The 19,229-nt window shown below is 36.7% G+C and overlaps 2 protein-coding genes across 2 annotated transcripts; one reads left to right on the top strand and one right to left on the bottom strand.

The window, feature by feature from the left end:
* Positions 1–2,248: 2,248 nt before the first annotated feature.
* On the bottom strand, positions 2,249–7,961 carry LOC148177608 (uncharacterized). The gene is made up of 5 exons (XM_088031863.1): positions 7,866–7,961; positions 7,760–7,813; positions 7,483–7,542; positions 3,653–7,431; positions 2,249–3,604 (listed from the first exon to the last, which is right to left on the bottom strand). Exons 1-5 carry the CDS (start codon positions 7,923–7,925, stop codon positions 2,821–2,823), a joined length of 4,737 nt encoding a protein of 1,578 aa, XP_087887989.1. The 5' UTR covers positions 7,926–7,961; the 3' UTR covers positions 2,249–2,820.
* Positions 7,962–13,653: 5,692 nt separating this feature from the next.
* LOC148177609 (uncharacterized) lies at positions 13,654–18,791 on the top strand. Its single transcript, XM_088031864.1, has 5 exons — positions 13,654–13,750; positions 13,803–13,856; positions 14,062–14,121; positions 14,171–17,952; positions 18,000–18,791. Exons 1-5 carry the CDS (start codon positions 13,694–13,696, stop codon positions 18,778–18,780), a joined length of 4,734 nt encoding a protein of 1,577 aa, XP_087887990.1. The 5' UTR covers positions 13,654–13,693; the 3' UTR covers positions 18,781–18,791.
* Positions 18,792–19,229: the final 438 nt, after the last annotated feature.

The raw sequence follows: 19,229 nt of genomic DNA on the forward strand, positions 1-19,229 counted from the left end.
CCATGAATGTACAGCTATGAGTTAGCACCCATGTGTTTAAGGACCTTCGTATGCCACTTAGAACTATAGAACCTGTTTTGCCTATCTTATGTGTATTTCTGGTTCTATTGCATTTTCAGTGTTCCCTTTCATTATGAGAAAGCAGCAGTGGCTTCAAGCCAATCATCTTCTGCCGCTGATGTTGAAAGCGATGCTGTATCTCCCTCCTGAGGCGGCGTATCTGCAGTGTTCAGTGCAATGACAGCATCTTGTCCCTCTGCTGTTTTACGAGGTGCCTCTTTTAGATTAAGGGTAGCAAGTCAGTTGGTCCTACGACACATTTTGATGACGTTTCCCGTTGAGGCCGACAAACTTACACTTTACAAGGTTTTTGCTTTTTTTTTAGGCCATTGAATCATTTCTGTCCATAACGCAGGTTTTGTGATGTACTTAGCTCGTACCACATGTGAGTGGCCTTCCTTTTTTCATTTTCTTGTCCATAGATTTGATTTTCAACTCATATTAACAATAAGATGAACGAGTTATTCGCCTGAATGCAAGAAGTTCATGTTGGTATTGGGGCTATTGGGATACAAAAGCGATTGAAGACAAATTGGGACGGAATTCGTAAACTAACAGGTACTAAATTTCATAAGCTTATAAAAAGTACTCAAGGGTTCATATACAGAAACCAACTTTAGTATTCCCCCAATACGTACTGCTTAACCAATGTCACAATGATTGTCGGCTTCAATAGAGCTTCCATAAGGGTTTTAATTTGAAAATCGAAATGAGCCAAGTCATAATATAAACATTACTTGCACCCAGTGCATCTTCTTATCAAAAGGCGGAAATAGACTTGCGAGAAATCTCGCCTGAGTTTCTGTCGGACAGTGTAGTTCCTAATGTAACTACCGCTGCAAGTTGACCCTCTGGAACTCGCAGAAATTCTCGCGCGAGAGATTTTCTGTCCAGTGTATACAAGCATTTTTGATCTTGCTCAAGTTCTTTGAAATAAGGCGTCTGGGAGAAATTGTAAAAGCCAGAACTCACCAGATTCTCGCGAGAGAAACTTGCAGTATTTATTGCAAACAGTGTAAACACATAGGCAAGAACTCGCGCTAGAAGTGTCGCAAGATTCTCTCTAATCTATTCCAGGCTTAAAGTGTTGAAAACTGGCACGATTAGATTAAGTTCAACTACAACCCGTTTGCTGTTACATTGGGGATTTCATTATACCCAACCTAAAGTCACAATATTAAAACAGGAAAAGCTCTTCATGTAACGAACAACATTGACGATTAGTCTCTAAATTTGTGCAAAATCAAAAATAATTTCTAGTTTCTGACAGGTTGACGTGTTTGTCAATATTTCAGATATTAACAGAAAACCCAACGAAAGTAAAAATATAACTAGGTGATACAGTCCTATGCACAATTTCGTCCACAGTCCCAAAATTTGGGCATGTGTTGAAGTTTGGACCACAGATTCAGTTGAAATATGGTGTATAAAACAGAAACTTTGATCTAGTGACCTTATTGGCTGATCTATGGTGGCGCCATCTATCCATAGTTTTGCATATTATATCAGGATACCGACATTACCCCTAATTTTATAATTATTTGGGTAAAATGAAATCGGCAAACTACTGTAAAGTGCAACAAAGACGTGTTGAATTATTGACAATAAACATGTCTAGCAGTGGAGCTGCAACAACATCAAAAAGCACATCAAACCTAATTCACCCAAATTGTGAAGCTACACATGCCGAAACTGCAACTGTAAATAAAGAAAATATGAACTTTTCTGAAAAATTCATAAATATTTACAATTATTCAGTTGTTATAAATGATTAAATTAATAAATCATAAATAAAACTTAATTAGTTTGTAAATTTAATGATGTCTAAAAAATCTTATTTTACATTTTCTTTATAATACAGTTTTTTTATTAAACTTCCACCTTTCGTTTCTACTTTTAAATTTTGAATAATTGTTAACAAAAATCCTTTTTTTTGCAATATAAATACTTAAACTTTAAATAATTCTTACAAAAAAAAAATTATAATTTTAACAATCCATTTTGTTTTAATAGTATCTTATTTCATAAGCGTCGTCGGGTACATTTTTTTTCATTTTTTCCGGCGCAATAACTAAAGTCAGATTACGTGTTTCCACAATTAACATTTAATAAAATTTGCTACTGTTTTAAAACAAAGAAAGAATGACGAAATCATAATATAAAAACTACAAAAAAATAAAACAAGCAGTTCCAAAGCCTGCAGAATTTTAATATTCCCAGCGACAATAATAATTCTCAAAAGCAGCAAAATTAATAAATATAATATTAATAAATATAATAAATCGTGTCAAAAAGTTTTCGTTCATCTAAGAGAAATTAAATTCGTGATGTTCGTAAAAGCACCGTCTTCAATAACTTGCATTAAGTTGAACGAAAGGAACAAATCCGCGCCCAGCATAAATTCGTAAACGTGTTTGTTCTGATTTTGTTCTTTTTAGTATCGAAAATTCACATTTTTCAACAACTTTGTTTCAATTTCAACAAGGAAACTGTCAATGGAGTGTCCGGATAAAGTGAAAACCTGCAGGATAATGATTTCTCGTTTAAATACATTGATTCATTCATACTTTAAAAGTATTGACGCAATAAAATATATTCAGCTGAGACCGTTAACTGTTACCACAACTTCTTGTTACTCAACATTTAACTGTTAAATAATTTTGTCTATTTAAGTATTATCTAAGTTAAGATGACTTAAAAGTAGCTCTTCTTTACAGAATATACAGATACTTAATAATAAATAAAAATGTCAAAGATGTTTTATAATTTTTCTGCATGATTTTGTAAAATATTGAAAATGTCTATATGCCCCGCGTCTTTTGCAGCATCCAACGCGGTCTTCTTGAGACCATCCGTAATGTTGACATCCGCCTCTCCTTGAACAAGACTCAGCACCATCCTCTTGTACCCTTTTTGTGCTGCGAAGTACAACGCCGTCATCCCCGAAGCGTCAACTTCATCAATGATTTTCTTCTGACTCCTCACCAAGAAGTCAACAGTGTCTGGCCACCCCTCCAACACCGCAATGTGAAGACACGTCTCTTCTTTACAGTTTTTAGCCTCGATGTTGGCTCCCACCGAAATTAAATATTTAATTACTTCATTGCGCCCCCCTAAAGATGCGCTGTGAAGAGATGTTAACCCTTGAGAGCTGCGAGCGTTGGGGTCTGCCCCGTTGGTGATTAACAGTTTTACCACCTCCAAGTGGCCTTTGAAGGCGGCTCGGTGGAGAGGGATCAATCCAATGTCGTCGGTGGCGGTGTCTTGTCCTCTGTTTAAGAGTTCTTTGACGATGAGGACGTTACCACCGAGGCAAGCGTGGTGGAGCGGAACTCGTCCGAGGTTGTCAGTAGTGGCAGTGTTGGCCTTGTTGTCGAGAAGAAATTTGACGATGTCGAAGTGACCTTTGGCGGCAGCAACGTGGAGGATGGTTTCTCCGTCGTGATTGACTTCATTGATATTCGCGCCATTGGTTATACGTTTTATTAATTCATTCAAATCACCATTCTTCGCTGCGTCGAAGAGCGCGTGTTGACTCAAGGTTCTAAAATTTAGAAGAAGCGCTCAAGTGATTATTTATTAGCATTCTTACCTTGGTATTCTCTGATTTTCCGCAGCACCCAATATTGTGACGATGGAGGAATATCCGCGGCCCTCAGCCAAGTCCTTGGCGGTCTTCTCGTCCTCGTCTTTAGCAAAAACATCGAAATCTTCACTTAGAAGATATTTTACGACTTGTTCGTGACCACCACCAGCGGAGAAATGCAGCGCAGATCTTTTATACTTATCAGTGGTGGTTTTGTCGATTCCATTTTTCACCAAGAACTCGACTGTTTTGTAGTGTCCCATTTCCGCCGCTCGATGCAAAGAGTTCTTCCTGTCCATATTATAAGCGTTGATGTTTGCTCCGTTCGCCAAGAGATATTTAACAATTTCTGTGCGCCCATTACAAGCAGCTCTTTGCAAAGCGGTCTTGGAGTCGTCATCTTGGGCATCAATATTTGCCCCCTTTTTTACCAACAAGCAAACTATTTCTTTGTGTCCCAGTTTGGCAGCAAGTTGGAGTGCGGTTCTACCAACACTGTCTTTAGCTTCAAAGTTGACGCTTTTGTCCAGAAGGAGTTTGATGATGTCGGTGTGACCCCAAGTGGCGGCTTTATGAAGAGGTGTTTGTTTCTGGGAGTCACATTTCGTCAGATTTGCTCCTTTCTCTAAGAGCAGCATGGCAACGGCCTTTCGGTTGCTTCCAAGAGCCAAGTTAAGCAAAGAACTGTCTTTGATTTGCTCCTCCAGCAATGGGAGTGGCTGATGGTTAATTAGCACACATAAGAGATTTTTGTAAGGCGTCACGACGCTGTAATACGAAAGTGTAAACAATGGTATCGTTTCTATGTACTTCCAGTGCAACGGATGATAATTCGACATCTCCTCCAGAGAGGAAAGACAAAGAAAAGCAGCAGCATACTCAAAGCAATTCCACCCAAACAAATAATCTTTCTTGAAAGGATTAGCGCCGTGATTTAACAACTCTTGCACAATTTCAGTCTGTTTCTTCGAGTTGTCGTAGTGGTGACCACTTTTTGGCTGATCTCCCTCCAGTAACTCATGGGTTCTCCAGAGAGACACAGCCAAGTGAAGAGGTGTTCGACCTTTTTTGTCTCTGTCCCCTAATTTCTTGATCCAATGTCGGACTCCAGCTATGTTGTTTTCAAGCACCGCCAGGTGAAGAGGACAATCTTGAGCCAACTTCGCGTCAAAAAACCTCCGAATACCTTCATACTCGGGCTTGAAGAGACAACTTTGTTCTTCAAGCTGTAATTCAGAAAAGTTGTCACTGAACCACATCGCCGCAAAATACTCAGCAAACGTTCGATGGCTGAACGTAAAAGTTTCGTTGTCGTTCACTTGGACAAATCTTAGAATATCTCCATGGCATTTAATGCTTTTCAAGAACTCTTTATCTACTCGTATTTTGAGCTTGACGAAGAGGCGCGGTTCTAAACATGTTTGAAGAGCAGCAGCCTGGTAGCCGTTGATATAGTAGTTCTTGAAGCCTTCAATGATAACATTGATGATGTTCGCATTGTTGAGAGTGTTAAGTTTACTCTTTTCCAAGTTATGTTGAATCTGGCCTTCTACAAAAGTAGCGTACATTTGGTACAAAGTCGTTGCTTTTTCTAAGTTGATAACATTTTGTATTCTGCTGAAATTTGCAGTAAGGATGTACAGTATCAACGGCAACTTCAGAATATCTTCTAGTTTTTTCTCAACACCAAACAGTTTCTGAGTGATTTTCTCTATATTGTGCTCGCTGACATGGGCACTTCGAAGTCTGTTTTTTACGTACTTCTTTTGATCATCAAGACTGATGTCTTCCACAGTATAGGAATGGAACAACTTTACTCTTCCCGCGATGAACTCGGGCAAGTTTCGAGTACCGGAAATCCAAATCTTGTAACCTCTCTGTGCTATTATTTGTATAATATCCACAGTTTCTTCGATGGCACTACTATTTACTTCATTTAACCCATCAAACAAGAAGAGGACTTTTTGGTGCTTCCGAAAATGGTCGCAAATTCGCCAATCGTAACTGTTATGCGTCGTCGAAGAAGACAGAATCTGTGTCAGTATGGTGTCAATATCAGTTTCCTTTCGAAACACCGAAGACATTTGTTGTAACACAACTCTTATCACCCAGTGACTGTCAGGGCAACTCTTGGCCAAATATTTCATCATGGTAGTCTTCCCAACACCAGTACTCCCACTCAAGAGATTGATGTTGTTATCAACAACACTCAAAGTGTCGGCACTAACATTCTTATCACTCCACTCCAAGATCTCATTGTTTAAAACCAAATGGTGACAACCATCTCGGGCAAAATTGTCGTCGGTCAAAATAAGTCGTGGTTCTAAAAGATCCAAATCGAAACCTCTGTTCTGCAAATTCTGACGAAACTCCTTAGCCTGCCCCTGACAGTGGATGATCGTCGTGCTTTTCGCACAAAGAATCTTGAGTTGATCTAGAGTAACTTCTGATCGCTTCAATTTTCTCGCGATGAAAAATTCTGGGAGATTTTCCAGTTTTTTTCCCACCAAAAGAACTTCATCTTGGAGGAAATAAAAGATTTCGCTTGCGGTCAAAACTTCGTCTAAATTAACACACGCTTGGAGGTCTTCAATGTACTTTGCTTCCCGCCCTTGGAGCGAAATTTGGAAATTTTTCGTGATATTTTCGTAAATTTCCGTGCTGGTTTTAAGATCTTCCAAAGTTTCAAGAACGCTCCAGTTTTGAAAAAGGTACCTCTCAACTTTGCCACCTACCAGAACGACATTCAACTTTTGGTACTCCACAGTTTTCAGCAGTTGGACCACTGTGCAAAGTACGAAACGATTTTTCTCGGTGACTTCCACAAAAAGTGGTTTCTGCATCAAAACTGCTACAAGAAGAGGAGGAAGTTTCTTCGGAAGCTCTTGACTTTTCTTTAGGAGTTTTAAAGCTCGAATTATTTTAATGTCTGATTCGTTCGGTTTGAACACGATATACTTGAAGGAGTTTTTAACGTAGTCACTGGAGACATCTGGAAGAAGCGTAAGGTCGAATAACTTGATAGCATCTTCAATTAGTTGAATTTTAGTGTCGCTTTTGTTGGTGATTTGAGGAGCAATGAAGTAGTGAGAGAACAAGAAGTTGATGATGTTCAACACTACGGCGTCTCTGGTGAGCTTATTGTCGTCATAGTGCGTGTTGTGCACTTCTTGGAAGAAGTTGATGTAAGAAATTGCTGACTGTTCTTCGGCGTTGAAGATCTCCGAGAACATGTTGATGACAGCGTCCTGCATCTCTTTGACGCCCATTTGTGCAGAAATCAAGAAGAAGTTTTCACAAAACTCTGCGTCTTGTTCTTTGAACTGGTAGATACTTCCAACATTAAAGAGTTTGGTTTTGAACGGTTTTTCGCTATGTCTAACCTCATAGTTGTCCACATTTTCAATCCCAAGAAATTCGACGTTAGTGAACAAAAGAAACTTATAAGACTGTTGTATGTCTGGCTTTTCCTTCTTGTACGAGGTAAGAAACTGACTCAAATTAAATCCTTTTTGTTTGAAATTGCTCTTCACCTTATTGAACTCTTTGTTTGCATCAACTTTCTTATGTTCTTCATCGCGATGCTTCAGTTGTATGGCGAATTTTTCCTTAACATCGTCCTGTTTTACCACTGTTATGATCAAATCGTCAAACTTCCGGAAACTCCGGGAGTTAAGTTGGAAGTCGAAGAATTTTACAGTGTCGTCTAGAAGAAGCTTGAGGGCGAAGTACGCGGGGACGAGTTTTTCGTACTCGTAGCCTTCGTTGACCGTGCCGCTTTTAACCTGCAAATGAAGAGATTGAAGATTTTGAAGCTCGCCGGTTTTAAGAGGTACCTCTTTGGTGCCGGCACATTTTTGGTGCGGTTTTTGGGCTTCATTTGGGTTGCTGGGAACCTGAAAATGCGTTGTCCCCATAAGTTTGGAAAATTTTATTTTTTAAATAATATGATTAAAAATGATCTCAAGTTGAAAGATTAAAGATTGGAGTTTATTGGTAGCATCTTTTTGTATTATCTAAATAAATGCGAGTTCAAGTGTTTTGTTGTTGTTTAATTTTACTTTAACATGAATTTAACGGCGTTACTAATTGAAAAAAATTAGTAAACTTTACCTGTTCAGATGAGCAACTTTTATTATTGCTGCACTCGTTTTTCAAGTTTGATATCTGCAAATTTACTTAATAATAAACTATTAATCTAAGATTTAAAAGTACATACCGGTAATAGCCTTTGTAAATTTCGTTTCTGTAAATTATTATTCCCCCCATTTGAAGCCATCTGGCTGGTAATTTCTTTTCACCATTTGCATCACAGGTACACAAATCACAACTGAGTTTGTTTTGGGCTAATCATAGTTATCTTTTTCTTGATAATATATTAATCGAGATAAAACACTTAAATTACCTCAAAAGTAGATTTTTATTGAAAGACAGATTTAACATAATTTTGACAAAACCAAACTTAACATTCTCAACAATGCAAAGATCTTCAATGTTTTGGTTGAAACAACACAGAAGACAAAAAGTGCTTGCAGAGCATCAAACGCAAAATAACAATAAAAAGTTTTTTATAATTTCTATATTTTACGAAATTCAGGCAAGTCGTTTAGGTAATGAGTGCTCCATCAAAACCAATTTATAAAACTGCTATTACTGCTAAAAGAATAAGAAGGTTGCTCACACTGCCCCTCTCAGAAAAAGACCTGAACTGGATGTTATTCTTCTCCGTCCAAAAGAGCATTTTCTCTCTAGTCCGAAAATTGAGATTACTAAGCCCCAAAGTCAATATTTTGACTCTGATGTCCTTTTCAAAAAAATCGTCAGAGAGTTCCTTAATTGGATTAGAACTAAAATTCAAATTAGCGAATTCAAATCCTTCGAAAATTTCGGCGGATAGAGTCTTGATATTGTTATCACCAAGATAAAGGGCTATGAGCTTCCCTTCTAGACCTCTGAACAAGTCTTTGTCTAAATACCTAATTTTGTTAGATTTAAAATCAAACGATATTACCGTGCAATCAATAAAATTAAATGAATATTGTTCGAGACGAGTAATCCAATTGTGATGAAACACTAAAAATCTTAAAAGTGGTAAGTTTTCAAAAGCAGCAGAATTAAACCGTGTCAACAAGTTTTTACTCAGTTTAAGAGTAATTAAATTCGGCATGTTCGTAAAAGCACCGTCTTCAATTACTTCAATTCGGTTAGACGAAAGGAACAGAAACATCACCAGCATGTTTACAAACGTGTTCGTTCTGATTCTTTTGATTTTACCTTCTTTTAGACTAAAGTATCGAAAATTGACATTTTGCAGCAACTTCGTTTCGATTTCGACAATATTTTTGCCGGTCATGTCGAGTCGCTGAAAATCTCCAGAAATGTTGAACATGCGGTTACACAACTTTGTATTATTTTCTAGGTTTATTTGCAAATTATTTGATTCTGAGATTTGGATAAGAAAATCTTGAAAATTTTGATTGGAGCTCAAGGTAGAAACGTTGTAATTCAACAGGGAAATTTTGTAGTCGTGGCATTGCGAACTTAGCTTTAAAGTGAGTGAAAGTGTTCCCAAAAATAGTAATAGGATGTGGTTAGATTTCTGCATAACACTCAAAGAGAACTGACAAAGAAGTGAGCAGAAATGAGTGAACATCTTAAGGATAATAAGATTAATTTTATAAATAAGTGAGTGGTTTATTTCATAATTTCAACGCAATAAAATTTACTTCCTACTTCTACAGTTACACAATTACTTCTCATTACTCAAGTTTAGATAAGTGTTTAGTAATTACTGTTCAAAAGTTGTTCTTTTTAGAAGTTTGCAAAATATACATAATAATAATGAATAAAAAGTTCAAAAGATGTTTTATGATTCTTCTACATTCTTAGCATTGCAAAGAGCTTCAATGTTTTGGTCAAAAGAACACAGAGGACAAAAATTTCTTGCAGGGCATCAAAACTTTAATTTTAGGAAATAACAATAATAGAATATTAAAACACCGAATTTCATAAAGCAAATTTTAAGCCTCGGTGGATGAGTGTCTTAATGGCCTTATAAACAAGATTTTTATACTATTTTTCTTAATTTGTTTTGTAACTGAGCTATTTTCGCTATTTCGCATTCGTTTTCAGTGCTATAATATTCTATTTCAACACGAAACGCTATAATAGCTTTGTTTCCATAGCAGCTTGGGAATGTTTAAAATACAAATTAGGAAATAGTTATTTGTGTACCAAGACTAAAAAGTGTTTCTTTTCGGGTCGAGCTTTTTTTTAATAGCCGAGGCCAGAAAGAAGACGAGGGCAAAATAGCACTTTTTGACAAGATTTTTTTAGGAATTAAATTTGCAAGATAATTATTTTTTATTTACGATTTATCGATCTAATCATTTATAGCAACTGAATAATTGTAAATATGTATGTATTTATGAATTTCTCAGAAAAGTTTATATTTTTTTTATTTACATTTGCAATTTCGGTATGGGTAGCTTTTACAATTTGTATAATTTAGGTTTGATGTGCTTTTTGATGTTGAGTAATTAAAAAAATTAACGATAGATGGCGTAACCCTAGTACGAACAAAAATGAAAAACGGTCATTTTTGGTCCGCATTTCAGAACTGAAAATTCAGTTTTTAGTTAAAGTCGCCTAAAAAAATGGTTTCATAAACTTTTTATTTCAAGAAATTCACAAGTTAGTGTTCAGACAAGTCGTGCTCTAACAAAACCAATTTAAAAAACTGCCATTGCTGCTAGAAACACAAGAAGAAAGTTGTTTACACTGCCTTTCCCAAAAGAAGACTTGAACTGAATGTTATTCCTCTCTGCCCAAAGAAGCACTTTCCTTCTAGTCTCAGACTTGAGACGACTAAGACCCAAAATCAGCGATTCAATTTTAAAGTTCTTTTCGAAAAAATCGCCAGTGAGTTCCATAATTGGATTAGAGCTAAAATTCAAAGCAACGAATTCAAATCCTTCGAAAATTTCCACGAATAGAGTTTTGATCTTGTTATCACCAAGATCGAAAGAGATGCGCTTCCCTTCTAATCCTCTGAACAAATCTTTGTCTAAATATACAATTTTGTTGGAATTGAAATTTAGTGCTATTGGGGTAAAGCTCATAAAATTGAATGAATCTTTTTCGAGACGAGTAATCCGATTGTGATCAACCATCAAAAATCTTAATTGTGGTAAGTTTTCAAAAGCAGCAGAGTTAAAGCGTGTCAACAAGTTCTCGTTCAGCTCAAGAGAAATTAATTCAGTTATGTTTTTAAAAGCACCGTCTTCAATTACTTCAATTCGGTTGGACGAAAGAAACAAAAAATTCACCAGCATATTTGCAAACGTGTTCTTTCTGATTGTTTGGATTTTGCCTTCGTTTAGACTAAAGTATCGAAAATTAACATTTTCCAGCAACTTTGTTTCAATTTGAACAATATTTTTTCCAGTCATTGTGAGATACTCAAAACCTCCAGAAATTTTAAACATGCGTTTACACAATTTCGTGTTATTTTCCAGGTTAATAACCAGGCTGCTTGACTCAGGAACTTGAATAATAAACTCTTGAAAATTACGAATTCCGGTGGAAGTAAAAACGTTGTAATTGACGGGGGAAATTTTGTAGTCGTGGCATTGGAAACTTAATTTTAAAATGAGCAAAAATGTTGTCCAAAATAGTAACATGAAGTAGTCAAATTTCTGCGTAACCTCAAGGGAAACTGTCGATGAAGTGACCGAAAAAATTGAAAACCTGCAGGATAATGATTTCTAGTAGTTTATTTCATAATTTAAAAGTATTCACGCAACAAAATTTACTTCTAGCTTTTACCGTTGCACAATTACTTCTCGTTATTCAACATTTGAATGATAAGAAATGAGTGTCTATCTAAATAATATCCAGTTAAGGTTAAGATTACTAAAAAGTGGTTTTTGTTTGCCATTTGCAGAATATACAGCGACGGACATAAAATTTTAGACGTAAATGTCAATAAATTGTCACATAGTTTAAAGCACCTTTTAGAATTTGTAACTTTTTGCATGTTGAAAGGAAGAATCTTTATGCTTAAGGGTACCACAGTCTTCTTAAATTTCATCGCTGTAATTTTAACACAACGAAAGATACTTTTTATAGTTTTAAAACTATTGAGTTCGTTCTAAAAATAAAAATAAATAAAATGTTCTAAAATTTTAGTCTGTTGCTCCAAAACTTTGTAATTTAGCACAGTTAATAAATGGGTTCAAGGTATCAATCAACCTTCCCAAATTTCGTCGCTGTAGCTCTACTACAACCAATAATACATTTTTTATAAAATTTTATAACTTTTTAATCCGTTCTAAAACTAAAAATTTTTAAAATCTGAGTCTGTTTTCTCACAATTTTAAAATTTGGTACTGTGAATAAATGAGTTAAAAATATCAATTGCTCCAAATTTCATCATTATAGCGCCAACACAACCGATAATCTATTTTTTATAATAAAATTTTGAAACTTTTTGATTCGCCCAAAAAATAAAAATTTCTTATTGTCAAAAAATAAAAAAAAATCTGAGTCTGTTGTCTTAGAATTTTGAAATTTGGTACTGTCAATAAATAAGCTAAAGATATAAACCTCACCAAATTTCATCGCAATAGTCCTAATACAACCAATAATTGCATGTTTTTATAGAATTTTAGAACTTTTTAATTTGTTCTAAAAATAAAAATTTTTAAAATCTGAGTCTTATGTCTCAGAATTCTGAAATTTGATACAGTGAATAAAAGAGTTAAGAGTATCAATTGCTCCAAATTTTATCGCTATAGCGCCAACACAACCGATAATCTATTTTTTATAATAAAATTTTGAAACTTTTTGATTCGCCCAAAAAATAAAAATTTCTTAAATTTGAGTTTGTTGTCTCAGAATTTTGAAATTTGGTATTTTCGATAAATAAATTAAGGGTATAAACCTTCTTTAGTTTCATCGCTGTGGCGCTATTACAACCAATAACACACTTTTTATAAAATTTTAAAAATTTTTAATTTGTCAAAAAATAAAAAAAAATCTGAGTCTGTTGTCTTAGAATTTTAAAATTTGGTACTGTCAATAAATAAGCTAAAGATATAAACCTCACCAAATTTCATCGCAATAGTCCTAATACAACCAATAATTGCATGTTTTTATAGAATTTTAGAACTTTTTAATTTGTTCTAGAAATAAAAATTTTTAAAATCTGAGTCTTATGTCTCAGAATTCTGAAATTTGATACAGTGAATAAAAGAGTTAAGAGTATCAATTGCTCCAAATTTTATCGCTATAGCGTCAACACAACCAATAACATAATTTTTTTTATATAATTTTTAAACTTTTTGATCCGTCCAAAAAATAAAAATCTTTGAAATCTGAGTCTATTGCCTCAGATATTTGAAATTTGGTATTGTCAATAAATAAGATAAGGGTATAAATCTCACCAAATTTTATCGCTATACCCCTAATACAATCAATAATACATTTTTTTATAGAATTTTAGAATTTTTTAATTCGTTCTACAAATAAAAATTTTTAAAATCTGTTGCCTCAGAATTTTGAAATTTGGTGTAGTGAATAAAAGAGTTAAAAGTATCAGTTGCTCCAAATTCTGTCCCTATAGCGTCAACACAACCAATAACACTTTTTTTTTATATAATTTTGAAACTTTTTGGTTCGTCAAATTTTCACAATTTTCACATTTGGGACAGTTAATAAATAGGTCAAGCATAATAATCTGCCCAAATTTTATCACAAAAGTAGTGTCAAAAAAATAAAGTCTAAAATTTTGTCCCCTGCTGTAGATATTTAATAATCATAAATAAAAAAGTCAAAAGAGTTATTTTTGGTTTGGTTTGATTTGGTCTTTTCCAAGTCATGTTAAATTTGGCATTCCAGAAAAATCTACAATTGATTCAATTTAAGTGTTTTATCTAAATTCATATTTTATCAAGACTAAGATAACCGTCCGTGATCAGCACAAAATACTCTCAGTTGTGGCTTCTATATCAGCGATGCTAATAGTGAAATAAAAATAACAGCCAGATGACTTCAACTGGTGTAAATAATTTACAAAAATCATATTTACAAATGCCATTATCGGTACGTTCATTTAAATCTAAGATTAATAGTTTATCACTAAGTAAATTTACAGATATCAGACATAGAAAACGAGTGCGGAAATACAGGAAATTCTTCATCTGACCAGGTAACACAAGTTTAATAATTTTCTTCAGGTTGCAAAGCTGTTTAATTGCGTGTAAAAGTAAAATTTAACAACAAAACACTTCAGCTCTCATTTATTCAGATAAATCAGTTCCAATCTATGAGAGCTCTCACCTTGAGAACAATTGTTTCAACAAATTAAATTAAATAAATTAAAATTTTCCAAACTGATAGACAACGCATTTTAGGTCCCAAGCAGCCCAAATGAAGCCCAAAAACCCTACCAAAAACGTGTCAACACCAAAGAGGTACCTTTTCAAAACCGAGCTACAAAATCTTCAATCTCTTCATTTGCAGGTTAAAAGCGGCACGGTCAACGAAGGCTACGAGTACGAAAAACTCGTCCCCGCGTACTTCGCCCTTAAGCTCCTTCTAGACGACACTGTAAAATCCTTCGAGTTCCAACTTAACTCCCGGAGTTTCCGGAAGTTTGACGATTTGATCATAACAGTAGTGAAACAAGACGATGTTGAAGAAAAATTTGCCGTACAACTGAAGCATCGCGATGAAGAGCACAAGAGGCTTGACGCCAACACGGAGTTCAATAGGCGGAAGAGCAATTTCAAAGAAAAAGGGTTTAATTTGAGACAGTTTATTACCTCATACGAGAAGGAAAGTCCAGACATACAACAGTCTTACAAGTTTATATTGTACACCAACGTTGAATTTCTTGGAATGGAAAATGTAGAAAACTATGATGTTAGACATAGGGAAAAACCGTTCAAAACCGAGCTATTCAATGTTGGAGGTATTTACCAGTTCAAAGAACGAGACTCAACGTTTTGTGAAAACTTCTTCTTGATTTCTGCACAAATGAGCGTCAAAGAGATGCAGGATGCTGTCATCGACATGTTCTCGGAGATCTTCAACGCCGACGAACAGTCAGCAATTTCTTACATCAACTTCTTTCAACAAGTGCGCAACACGCACTATGACGACACCAAACTCACCAGAGACGCCGTACTGTTGAACCTCACCAACTTCTTGTTCTCTCACTTTTTTATTGCTCCTCAAATTACCAGCGAAAACGACACCAAAAATCAACTTATTGAAGACGCCATCAAGTTATTCGACCTCACGCTCCTCCCAGATGTCTCCAGTAAGTTTGTTAAGAACACATTCAAGTACATCGTCTTCAAACCGAATGAAACAGACCTCGACGTGATTCGAGCACTGAAACTCCTGAAGAAAACTCAAGAGCTCCCGAAAAAACTCTCTCCTCTTCTTGTAGCGATTTTGATGCAAAAACCGCTTTTTGTGGAAGTCACTGAGAAAAATCGTTCCGTGCTTTGCACAGTGGTCCAATTGATGAAAACTCTGGAGTACCAAAAGTTGAATGTCGTTCTTGTGGGTGGCAAGGTCGAGAGCTACGGTTTTGAAAACTGGAGCATTTTTGAGACTTTGGAAGATCTCAAAATCAGCAGCAACATCTACAGAAACATCACAAAGAATTTCCAAATCTCGCTCCAAGGGCGGGAAGCAAAGTACATTGAAGACCTCCAAACGTGTGTTAATTTAGACGAAGTTTTGACCGCAAGCGAGATCTTTCATTTCCTCCGAGACGAAGTACTGTTGGTGGGAAAAAAACTAGAAGATCTCCCAGAATTCTTCATTGCGAGGAAACTGATACGATCAGACGTTACTCTGGATCAACTTAAGATTCTTTGTGCGGAAAGCAAGACGATCATCCACTGTCAGGGGCGGGCTAAAGAGTTTCGTCAGAATTTGCAGAACAGAGGTTTCGATTTGGATCTTTTAGAACCAAGACTTATTCTGACCGACGCCATTTTTTCCCAAAGTGGTTGTCATCATTTGGTTTTAAACAATGAGATCTTGGAGTGGAGTGATAAGAATGTCAAAGCTGACACTTTGAGTGTCGTTGATAACAACATCAATCTCTTGAGTGGGAGTACTGGTGTTGGGAAGACTACCATGATGAAGTATTTGGCTAAAAGTTGTCCTGATAGTCATTGGGTGATAAGAGTCTTGTTACAACAAATGACTTCGGTATTTAAAAGGGAAAATGACATTGACACCATACTGACACAGATTTTGTATTCTTCGACGATGAATGACAGTTACGACTGGCGAATTTGCAATTATTTTCGGAAGCACCAAAAAGTCCTCTTTTTGTTTGATGGGTTAAACGAATTAAATAGTAATGCCATCGAGGAAACTGTGGAAATTATACAAAGAATTGCACAAAGAGGTTACAAGATTTGGATTTCCGGTACTCGTAACTTGCCTGAGTTCATCGAAGGAAGAGTAAAGATGTTCCATTCCTACACTGTCAAAGATATCAGTCTTGATGATCAAAAAAAGTACGTCAAAGACAGACTTCAAAGTGCCCACGTCATTGAAAACAATATAAAGAAGATCACTCAGAAGCTGTTTGATGTTAAAAAAAAACCAGACGATATCCTCAAGTTCCCGTTGATACTCTTCATCCTCACCGAAAATTTCAGCAGAATACAAGATTTGACCAACTTGGACGAAGCAACGACTTTAAACAAAATGTACTCTACATTTGTGGAAGGCCAGATTCAACATAACTTGGAAAAGACGAATCTTAACACTCTCAAAAATGCGAACATCATTAATGTTATCGTTGAAGGCTTCAAGAACTACTATATCAACGGCTACCAAGCTGCTGCTCTGCAAACATGTCTAGAACCGCGCCTCTTCGTCAAGCTCAAAATACGAGTAGATAAAGAGTTCTTGAAGAGCATTCAATGCCATGGAGATATTCTAAGATTCGTCCAAGTGAACGAAGACGAAACTTTTACCTTCAGCCATCGAACGTTTGCTGAGTATTTTGCGGCAATGTGGTTCAGTGACAACTTTTTTGAATTACAGCTTGAAGATCAAAGTTGTCTCTTCAAACCCGAGTATGAAGGTATTCGAAGGTTCTTTGACGCGAAGTTGGCTCAAGATTGTCCTTTACACCTGGCGGTGCTTGAAAACAACATCACTGGAGTCCAAAAATGGATCAGAAAATTACAGGACAAAGACAAAGGAGGTCGAACACCTCTTCACTTGGCTGTGTCTCTCGGAAGAACCCATCAGTTACTGGAGGAAAATCAGCCGAAGAATGCTCATTACCACGACAAGAACTCGACGAAACAAACTGAGATTGTGCAAGAGTTGTTGAATCACGGCGCTGATCCTTCAGTGAAAGATCATTTGTTTGGGTGGAACTGCTTCGAGTATGCTGCTGCTTCTCTTTGCCTCTCCTCTCTTGAGGAAATGTCGAAGAATTACCCGTTGCACTGGAAGTACTTAGAAACAATACCTTTGTTCACACTTTCGTATTATAGCGTCGTGACGCCTTACAAGAATTTGTTGAGTGTGATAATTGACCACCAGTTACTCGCATTCTTGGAGGACCAAAACAAAGACAGTTCTTTGCTCAACTTGGCTCTTGGAAGCAACCAGAAAGCCATCGCCATGCTGCTCTTGGAAAAAGGAGCAAGTCTGACCAAATGTGACTCCCAGAAACAAACACCTCTTCATAAAGCCGCCACTTGGGGTCACACCGACATCATCAAACTCCTTCTGGACAAAGACGCCGATCTTGAAGCTAAAGACAATGTTGGACGAACCGCACTCCAACTTGCTGCCAAAATGGGACACAAAGAAATAGTTTGCTTGTTGGTAGAAAAAGGGGCAAATATTGACGCCCGAGACGACGACTCCAAGACCGCTTTGCAAAGAGCTGCTTGTAATGGGCGCACAGAAATTGTTAAATATCTCTTGGCGAACGGAGCAAACATCAACGCTTATAACATGGACAGGAAGAACTCTTTGCATCGAGCGGCGGAAATGGGACACTACAAAACCGTCGAGTTTTTGGTGAAAAATGGAATCGACAAAACCACCACTGATAAGTATAAAAGAACTGCGCTGCATTTCTCCGCGGGTGGTGGTCACGAACGCGTCGTAAAGTACCTGTTGAGTGAAAATTTCGACGCTTTTGCCAAAGATGAGGATGAGAAGACCGCTAAAGATTTGGCTGGGGGTCGAGGATATACCTCCATCGTCGCATTGTTGACTGATGCAGAAAATCAGAGAGTACCAAGGTAAGATTGCGAATTGTCACTTGAGCGCTTCACGTTTGAAATTTTAGGTTGATGAGTCAAGACGCGCTTTTCGACGCTGCTAAGAGTGGCGACTTGAACACCATAAAAAAACTTATAACCAACGGCGCGAATATCAATGAAGTCAACCATGACAAAGAGACCATCCTCCATGTCGCCGCCGCCAAAGGTCACTTCGACGTTGTCAAATTCCTTCTTGACAACAACGCCAACACCGCCGCCACCAACAACCTCGGACGAGTGCCACTCCACCACGCTTGTCTCGGTGGTAACGTCCTCATCGTCAAAGAACTCTTAAACAGAGGACAAGACGCCGCCATCGACGACATAGGATTGATCCCTCTCCACCGAGCCGCCTTCAAAGGCCACTTGGAAGTGGTCAAACTGTTAATCACCAACGGGGCAGACCCAAACGCTCGCAGCTCTCAAGGGTTAACATCTGTTCACAGCGCGTCTTTAGGAGGACGCAACGAAGTGATAGAATATTTGATTTTGATGGGAGCGGACATCGAGGCCAAAAATTGTAAACAAGAGACGTGTCTTCACATTGCGGTGTTGGAGGGGTGGCCGGACACTGTTGACTTCTTGGTGAGGAGTCAGAAGAAAATCATTGATGAAGTTGACGCTTCGGGGATGACGGCGTTGTACTTCGCGGCACAGAAAGGGTACAAGAGGATGGTGCTGAGTCTTGTTCAAGGGGGGGCTGATGTCAACATTATGGATAGTCTTAAGAAGACTGCGTTGGATGCTGCAAAGGGCGCGGGGCATTTAGACATTTTTAATATTTTACAAAATTATGCAGAGAATTAATAAAAAATATTTTGACACTTTTATTTTTCATTAAATAATACACTGAATTTCAAAAAAAATGAATCACCTTGAAGGAGAAAACAGAACGTCCAAATTTGGCGCAAAGAGTTGATGTCTTAAGACAAATAAATGATTAAATTTTGAAGACAATCCGTCATTTCTGAAAAAAAATTTAGCTTTATTTTTACCTGTAAACCTGAGTTTTGTTTACCCTTTTTTTTACTTGTTATATGTATTATTTATTCATTACTACGGTGGGTTGGGTTTTATAGACCATGTCTTGGAAAATGCCACGACTTCAAAGACGAGCATATTTTCAACATCTTATACCGTTTAAACGAGATCGAAATATTGGCATGTTTGAGGACAGTTTAATATTCCAAAAAATTGGTAAAAATTGGTAAATTGGTAAATTTATTTGTTTCTCCTTTTCGAAAATTTGCAATTAT

Source organism: Gnatocerus cornutus, chromosome 3 (assembly GCF_029298725.1).
Source record: "Gnatocerus cornutus isolate USDA-ARS CGAHR chromosome 3, icGnaCorn1.1, whole genome shotgun sequence".
NCBI classification, from domain to species: Eukaryota; Metazoa; Arthropoda; class Insecta; order Coleoptera; family Tenebrionidae; genus Gnatocerus; species Gnatocerus cornutus.

Coding starts and splice junctions, on each gene's coding strand:
- LOC148177609 (XM_088031864.1), top strand. CDS start 13,694: ATGACTTCAACTGGTGTAAATAATTTACAAAAATCATATTTACAAATG. Junction 13,857..14,061: donor GAAATTCTTCATCTGACCAG/GTAACACAAGTT, acceptor AACGCATTTTAG/GTCCCAAGCAGCCCAAATGA. Junction 14,122..14,170: donor AACGTGTCAACACCAAAGAG/GTACCTTTTCAA, acceptor CTTCATTTGCAG/GTTAAAAGCGGCACGGTCAA.
- LOC148177608 (XM_088031863.1), bottom strand. CDS start 7,925: ATGGCTTCAAATGGGGGGAATAATAATTTACAGAAACGAAATTTACAA. Junction 7,814..7,865: donor ATTTACAAAGGCTATTACCG/GTATGTACTTTT, acceptor GTAAATTTGCAG/ATATCAAACTTGAAAAACGA. Junction 7,543..7,759: donor AAAGTTGCTCATCTGAACAG/GTAAAGTTTACT, acceptor ACGCATTTTCAG/GTTCCCAGCAACCCAAATGA.